The sequence below is a fragment of the Camelina sativa genome, chromosome 15 (genome assembly GCF_000633955.1).
Source record: "Camelina sativa cultivar DH55 chromosome 15, Cs, whole genome shotgun sequence".
NCBI classification, from domain to species: domain Eukaryota; kingdom Viridiplantae; phylum Streptophyta; class Magnoliopsida; order Brassicales; family Brassicaceae; genus Camelina; species Camelina sativa.
In genome coordinates this window covers 23,284,673-23,293,632 of record NC_025699.1, presented here as the reverse complement: position 1 = coordinate 23,293,632, position 8,960 = coordinate 23,284,673, and the positions used below count along the sequence as shown (strand labels likewise).

The following is an 8,960-nucleotide window of genomic DNA, read 5'->3' as shown; positions in this document are numbered from 1 at the left end:
TGTTGTCAACGAGTGTGAATCTTATCTTCTCGTGGATTTTTTAAAAGTTAAGTGTTAGTATTATTTTTCTTACAAGCATAGCTAATGGATGATTTACAAGAAAGTGTTTTAATGCGACCACGACCACCACAACTTCAAATGTCATCATTATCTTTGACTGAATTATCAATGACTTAACTTAACGTATCAATTTTCGTGGAAACTAGGCGATTACGCATTAGAAACCGATTAATATTCGTGATGATGTCAATATGGAGGATTGAATTCTCGATACAAAAGATTAGCGAAAGCATTTTGAAATAAAGCAAATATATAACTATGGATGAGTATTTGCACTATAGAATATTTTTGTTTGATGAACGAATTAATGGATAAAAAAATATGTTTTAGACGATTTTTTATCATTTATATACCATTATGCATGATTTCTTCTAAGGTAGATCATCTAATTAACTTTTAATTATGTCGTTTAATTGTTGCAATACGTATAACTTTTACATTCCCATAGATCTTGCTTTCCCTAGAATAAAGAGAACTTGTGGACAACTTACAAGAAAGAGTTTTTTTATCCCACCAACGGTCACGAACAAACACTGATTATCTGATATAAAATGTTCTAAAATCAACTCTCAATATACTTATCTTTGACTATTTAACTTAACAATACCAATTTTAGCAAGACCTTATATTTTAATGCAAATGCGTCCCAACGTATTACGTATATGTGTGTCCAATAGCTAGAATTAACAACACCATAAGAGATTACAATCAGTTTTATTTCTTTTTACTAAACGTTTTATTTTTTTATATAGATTTAGAATACATATATTTGAGATTATATCGTATCATTTATTGACCATACTTGGCCTTGTACTCTCTCCATAGCTGAGTCACGTCTTTCCCAAGCAAATCAACAAAGAAGTTATCACTATAACCGTTCCTCATCTTCTTGTTCAGCTCGGCCACAAACCCATTCCTCAAACCGTTACAATAATCCAAGAACCTCGCAGTAACGTCGTAGCCTTGGTCCCATCTATCACCACGACCAGGCCCAACCCAATGGCTCGGAGCGTAACCTGCTTTCAGCCTCACGTAATCCGCTATCCCTTCGATAAGTCCACCAGGAGCCCGACCCGCACCGTTCCATTGCCAAGAATGAACCACCTCGTGATAAACCACCCCGGTAAATTCTCTCTTGACATCTCCCGATACACCCGCGAGATAACCCGCGTTGAAGTGTATCTCATTTCCCGAGTTGTACGCTACACCGTTACCGTTCTCCATGAACAGTGTGATCTTTGTAACGGACTTTCTGTCTGAAGGGTTGGTTTGTTGGAACAAACGCCACACAAATTCTGTGGCAGATCTTAGTGACTGTGTGCCATAGCTTACACCACCGATCTCTCCTCGGAATCTCCTTCCTCCGGCAGAGTCATCGGTGTTGTCAACAACCGAGTAGTCAACTGCATTAACCAATGAGACAACGAGCATCAGAGAGATTAGAAAAAAGATTTTGTGAAACGTCATTTTTGTATATTTTGGGAGAATGATTTGTTTAGAGTTAGATGGAGGTCTTTATAGAGAGAAGAGAAATGGATAAATGAAATAAAATAATAAAGGCTGGTCAGGTGGAAGACGTTTTCTTCGGCGGTACAGTACTGTCCCATTATCGAAGTTGTGTGCAAATACGACTTGGTATTTTTACATATTATATTGACGGTAAGGAAACAAAATCAACTGAAATGAATGGTCTTTTGTATTTGTGATGAGACGTTCGTTTACTCTGGTTGTTAACTTAAACCCGCCACAAGCATCACGGTTGATCTTTTCATCAACTTGATTTTAACTTGAGGCTTTGCTGACGTGGCAAGGATGAAAAAAAAGGCGATTAGGGTTTCTTGCGTTTTCGTCAAGGATGTTACCGTCGGCGGTCTCGCCGCATCGCTCCGAGGCAGATCTGGAGTCGGGGAAGGATCTCAGGAAGGATGGTTTGGCAGGGTGTAGTTTGGGAGGGACCTCTGCGTCCCCGGTTGAGGTTCAGTCAGAGGATGGTCCTGGTCACAAGTCGGGATCTTTGGGGGTTCAAAGTGGGAAGCATTCTTTTCTACAAGTAGCGACACAACGAGTGTTCACAAAGCAACGGTTTGAGGTAGTGGAGATAGACAGTAAGGAGAAGGTTGTTGTGCCGAAGGAAGTGTTTCAAGGGGCTAAGCCATTATGGGAGGATTTTGTCGTGAGGAAGTTTCCTAAAGCTCCTCAGAGTACGCCCGAGGCTCGGCGGGTGTTATGGCAAGAGATTAAGGATCATCATGATTCTCCTCTTATCCGTAATAAGCCTTGGATTCTAGTTGACGATTATAATGAAATGTTGGATTTATGTGAGCATTCACGGGTTGATGATCATCCGGTCTTGACAGCAGGGATGCGGGCATTTCAATCTTTTGTTAATTATTGTTCGCTCTCGGATATGACTTATCATGGTCCTCTGTTCACCTGGTGTAACAAGAGAGAAAATGATCTAATTCTGAAGAAACTTGATCGGGTTTTGGTCAAATCTGCTTGGGAATTAGCTTATCCGCAGGCTTACAGTGTGTTCTCTGCGGGGGGTTGTTCTGATCATGTACCCTGCCAAATCATGGTCTCTAGTGGGGCTGGTGTGCCGGTTAAGCGGCGTAAACCTTTTAAGTTTGTCAATCTCCTAAGAGATATGGATGAATTCTTACCACTGGTTGGTTCTTACTGGGAGAGCACTCAGCCTCTGTTCTTGTCTACTTCCTCTCTTTTCCGCTTTTCAAAAAAGTTAAAAGGGTTGAAACCAGGTTTGCGTTCTCTGGCTAAGCGACGTATGGGAGATTTGGTTCGGAAAACAAAGGAGGCTTATGAGATGTTATGTCAAGCGCAACAAGCTAATTTGGGAAATCCATCTCCACAGGAAATGGAGGCCGAGAATGCAGCATACAAGAAATGGGAATTTCTCGCTGGATTAGAAGAGAAATATCTCAAACAAAAGTCTAAGTTGCATTGGCTTCAAGTAGGTGACCGCAATAATAAAGCTTTCCATAGAGCAGTTAAAGTGAGAGAAGCTATGAATACAATAAAAGAGATACAATGCAATGATGGTAGAGTGGTGGTACAGGCAGATGAAATTAAGGTGGAAGCTGAGAGGCACTTTAGAGAATTCTTGCAAGTTATTCCTAGTACTTTTGAGGGCTCAACGGTTGAGGCCCTTGAGACTCTACTGCCTTTTCGATGTTCTGTGGCTGATCAACATGCTCTCACCAGGGAGGTTTTAGGAAAGGAGATCAAGAGGGTGCTCTTTTCTATGCCACATGACAAGTTGCCTGGTCCGGATGGATTTACTGCTGAGTTCTTCAAGTCTACTTGGGGGATTTTGGGTGCAGATTTTGTCTTTGCGGTTCAGTCATTTTTTGCTAAAGGGTTCTTGCCTAAAGGTTTGAATGCTACCATTTTGGCTCTCATCCCTAAGAAGGTGTCTGCTGTAAGCATGAAAGACTACCGGCCTATATCCTGCTGCAATGTTATTTATAAAGTCATCTCAAAGATTATTGCCAATAGGTTGAAGAGGGTACTGCCAAAGTTTGTGTCGAGTAATCAATCTGCGTTTGTGCAGGACCGGCTGTTAATTGAGAATGTGTTGCTTGCCACCGAAATTGTTAAAGACTACCATAAACCCTCTATTTCTGGAAAATGTGCTATTAAGATTGACATATCGAAGGCCTTTGATTCAGTCCAATGGTCTTTCCTCTCCAAGGTTCTCTCAGCTATGCACTTTCCTCCAACATTTATTCAGTGGATTATGTTGTGCGTTACTACTGCTTCTTTCTCGGTTCAAGTGAATGGAGAGTTAGCAGGGGTTTTCCAGAGTTCTCGTGGCTTGCGTCAAGGTTGTGCTATTTCCCCATATTTTTTCTTCATAAGCATGGATGTGCTCTCCAAGCTTCTGGACAGGACGGCGGGTGAACTGTTGTTTGGATATCATCCTCGGTGCCGCAATCTAAACCTCACTCATCTTAGCTTCGCAGATGATTTATTGGTGTTATCTGATGGAAAGCTTCGGTCTATCGAGGGCATTATCAAGGTGTTTGCACAGTTTGAAAAGATATCGGGCCTATCGATCAGTATGGAAAAGTCCACGCTCTACTTGGCAGGAGGAGCTACTCACACCCTCGATACTGCTCAGGTGCCATTTGATATGAGTGTTCTGCCCGTCCGTTACTTGGGGCTCCCGTTAGTCACCAAATGTCTCACTCTTGCAGACTGCTTGCCGTTATTGGAACAGCTTCGAAAAAGAATTGGATCATGGACCGTTTGCCATCTTTCGTTTGCGGGTCGGTTTAACCTGATTTCTTCGGTTCTGTGGAGTGTATGTAATTTCTGGATGGGCACATACAGTTTGCCTACTGCGTGTCTTGATGAGATAAATTCTATGTGTTCTGCATTTCTATGGTCCGGCACAGAGATGAATACACAAAAAGCAAAAGTTTCTTGGCTGTCAGTATGTAGGCCAAAAGCTGAGGGAGGTTTGGGGCTAAGATCACTTCAGGAAGCTAATTTGGTAAGCTCTCTTAAGTTGATATGGCGGTTAGTTTCACATGGGGACTCTTTGTGGGTGAAATGGGTAAATTCAAATTTGTTGAAGCAAGTGTCCTTCTGGTCAGTAAAGAGTACTACAACACTGGGATCTTGGATTTGGAAACGCCTACTTAAGTGTCGGGATCTTGCTAAAACGTTTTGTAAGGTGGAAGTGGGTAATGGGGAACAAACTTCCTTCTGGTATGACAACTGGTCGGGATTAGGCACTCTATCGGATGTGGTGGGAGAACGTGGTTCCCTGGATATGGGGATAGCATGGCAGAGTACTTTGGCTGAGGTTTGGGAAAATCGTAGACGAAGAAAGCATCGGGTTGATCAGCTTAATACCATAGAGGAGGCATTGCATTTGTGCTGGCAGAAACGTCGATCATGCCCTGATCGTGTGGTTTGGCGTGGGAGAAATGATATCTATCGGCCCAAGTTCTCTACTAAAGACACTTGGAATCACGTTAGAACCACCTCAATCACGATTGCTTGGCATCGAGGGGTGTGGTTCGGTCATGCAACACCCAAATTCTCTTTCTGCGTTTGGTTAGTAGCTCTTGATCGTTTATCAACAGGGGCTCGAATGGTTCCATGGAATGGTAGTTCTGCAGGCATGTGTGTCTTCTGTCAAAATGTTCTAGAGACTCGGGATCATCTCTTCTTCCAATGCCCTTTTGTCTCTTCAGTTTGGTCGGCGCTTGCGGAGGGTCTGTTTGCAACACATTTCTCGAATGATTGGTTGACTCTGCTTGATTATCTCTCAAATCCGCGTCTCGAGCTTGTTCGGGGGTTTCTAAGCCGCTACATGTTTCAGGCAGTGGTTTATACGATTTGGCGTGAACGAAATGGTCGTAGGCATGGGGAGGCACCACAGACTGAGGTGGCTATTATCTCATGGATTGATAGGCAAGTGAGGGATCGGTTACTGTCTATTGGCTTACTGGGGGATCGGAGATTTGATGACGCTCTACAACTCTGGTTTCAGTCTTGTTCATAGACTCTGTTTTGGCTTGGTTTCTTTTCAAACTTAACATTCTATCCTACTAATTAAGGGGAAATGATCTAAAAGTGTTGCACTAGTTGTAAAACAATTATTTTTTCCTTTTGAATATAATTTAACATTATATTCAAAAATAAAAAAGATTTCAAAAATGCGTTTTTTTATAGTGATTTTGAAAAACTAGTTTACATGTTTCAATCTTCCGGTTTTGTTGATAAATGACGAGTATTCTAATAAAATCTCTCTACGGATTCACGTACGTAAGCGCGCGCTACGTGCATTGTATAATCGTTTTACCGTGTATCGGTGTATGTATGTTCAAAAAATGGTTTTCTTTAAAGTTTGTCGGATGCATCTCTTTTAGTCTACCTAAATGGTTCCGTTTTGGCATATATTCTCCTTTTAAGTCGATACCATTCTCACAGCTTCCTTTCAACTTAATTATGAGAATCATTGCTTCTCTAGCTCCGAATTTGAGATGACAAATATGGGTTTTCTTTCACTATTTTCTCGGCATAGTTACACGCAATTTGAGGGGTCTTTTCCTCCAATAGCAAAATCATGCTGCAAATCTTCTTCACCGTGCAAATATGACAGCTCATGCATGCAATCCCTGCTTAACCAAAGATTTTTAGAGTTCAATGGACTTCTGGCGGAATATCAGTATATTTGGTTTCGGTATGTTAACTATAAGCGGTGGCTCGATGGACATTATTTTTAAAATATGTGTATTTCAATCTTTATATATTATAGCTTGTAATTATTATTATTTTCTGTTCACAGCAGTTTTTTTTTTTTTCTAAACTGTAAATATTTCATTGATAATGAAAACAGTTTAAGTTACAAATCAAAGATTAGAAACCTATACAAATGGTTCCACGACAAAAGAAAAGAAAAACATGGAAGCATAAAACATAAAACGGTACTTAAACCAATTTTTCGGTCCATCTATTCAACCAAGCAATGAAGCCTTGACATCAGTGTTATTATTGGGTTCTCGACTTCTCGTTCACCACACGATGTGGAAGAATTGTTAGAAAGACCAATGCCATGAATTGATCAAGAACATTATCAACAAAGAATGGTGCAACGTGCAATCAAGAAAATTTGAAGAAAAACATATCATAATGGACAAGAGCCCGCACTCTGATATGAGCGGTTTCAAATTATTCAACAAATAAAGATGAAGTAAAACATAGCTTTTGCAATCATAGTTGTTTTGAGTAAAGTGTCACTTAATTATTTGATTCTTTTTAACTTATCGTGTATATATATTAATAGTACAATAGATTTAGTTTTTAAGATAAAAATTTATGGCTGTTGAAAAACACCGATGACCATGGAGCTTATACGAAAAATGCATATGCGAAAGAATGATTTTTTGCCAATAAGTGAATCCAGTAAATGTTCGATGATGTTGAGAATCCGGCGAGGTGGCGACCCAACAGTTTACTACGGAACGAGAGCGAGAAGTCGTCGGTTTGGCTTTAACTCGGTGTCACTTATTCAGAGAGCCGTGTCAAGGTTTAGACCCAATGTTCAACAAAAAAATAATTTTAAAGAATAATTCTTCTCCCTTTCTTTACCATAAAATTATTTACCAAATCTCAAAAATCAGTTTCTCTAATAATTTTCTTTCAATAGATAAGATATTAAATAGAGTAAAGAATGCTTTAAGCTAATTTTATAAGATTTTGTTCTGTTTCTTTCCTTGTTCCTTTAACATTTTTATCTATTAATTCTCTTTGTTCTTATTGCTACTAAGAACGTGAGTGAACTAGCCAATTGAGCCTACTTAATTAAATTCTTTTGTAGAAATATGCCTCTTTTTAAGTGTTTTTCAAATATTTGATGTTGTAGGCCAAGGTTTCTTTTTTATACATTGAACTATTGAAGCACGGCTCTGCACTTATTACAAGGTACTGTTTTTTTTTTCTTTTTTAAAAAGTTTACATTGTACAATACTAATAGATATTACTCCCTCCGTTTCAAAATATAGGATGTTTTAAGCAAAGCACGCAGATTAAAAAGACTTTACTTTTAATAAGTTTAACCAATCAGAAACAATAATGCATAATATAAACTACTAAACTAATCTAAAAGTTGCATTGAAATTTGAAAACATCATATATTATGAAACAACAAACTTCTCTAAAACATCCTATATTTTGAAACGGAGAGAGTATATGTTTTGTTCGCAGTGCAGTCTAACCTTACAAGGATCATAGATTTGGACTCTGAATGATATAGGTCCATCGCGGTGATTTTTCTGAACATGCGACTATCTTTCTCATGTGGATGCTCAACATGAAGATTGAGATGCCATCAATGATGGGAATGGGACATGATTAACTTCATGAAGCACAACACAGAGATGATCGGATGGAACTATATGTGTCCCTTTTAACGGGCAAACAAAGTAGAACTAGCTGCTTCGAATCATTTTATCACGTCAAACTGAGAAACATTCAACACCTCGGACATGCAGATTCCGAACGTCACTAACCGATTAATTAAACGAAGATGGAAGGTATCCGCTTGACAGGTAAGGACCCATGCCATGCAAGGGTTAAATTGTATATATACTAGAAACAAGTTATATATTATTCCATTAACATTAATACATTTGATGTAGGTATTAATTATGAATTGATAATTAGTGATGCCATACAGTTTATTTATTTATTTGGACTATATTTTAATTAGTCGACTTGCCGAAATTTGATATTCAAATTTAAACATAACAGATATAATTTTTTTCTTTAAAATGTATTAGATCATAAAGTATATTCTTTATTTATATAAACCATAGAACTATTTATGTGTAATTTCAAGTATACAGCTGTACCAATTTTTGATCATATAATGATTTCTATTTTAGTTAAATTTTCCAATTATAAAAATAAAAATAATTTAATAGAATAGAAATTCGAAATATCTAAATTTGGTAACAATGAAAAATAGAAATAATATGGCTGTGTTTTGTATGCATGTATTCGGCTACTAGCTAGCCACCAAAACAACCGTGGCATTGGCCTTTTGGTGGCTTACAGTTACGGAAGTGGCCAATATGTTACCGTGGCCATACCCCTAAGGCAATTTTTCATGACAGTTTCTTTAATCCCTTGTCACTTTTGCTTCCATCGTCTCACTGATATTTCTATGCCATCCTTAGAAACTCGGTTGACTATTGTTATTTCTGTAGCTATATCAGTGTTACATCTATGGAAGTATGGATATGATTCGTGACCGCTTCGCAACCAGTTGGCTACAAGTTGTTTTGGCATGGGTTGAATACATGGATGGCCACAACCATGTACTCTTGAAATGACTGTTAATTAATTATGTAAAGAAAATTCAG

At 38.7% G+C, this 8,960-nt stretch overlaps 2 protein-coding genes across 2 annotated transcripts in view; both read right to left on the bottom strand.

Moving 5' to 3' along the window:
• The window catches only part of LOC104748710 (triacylglycerol lipase 1-like), a 2,690-nt gene extending 2,545 nt beyond the window's left edge, over positions 1–145 (bottom strand). The window contains exon 1 of the mRNA XM_010470310.2: positions 74–145. Coding sequence (XP_010468612.1) covers positions 74–145 — 72 coding nt within the window. The remainder of the gene's footprint in view (positions 1–73) is intronic.
• On the bottom strand, positions 726–1,541 carry LOC104747353. The gene has a single exon (XM_010468983.1). The coding sequence runs from the start codon at positions 1,525–1,527 to the stop codon at positions 850–852; it is 678 nt and encodes a 225-aa protein (XP_010467285.1). The 5' UTR covers positions 1,528–1,541; the 3' UTR covers positions 726–849.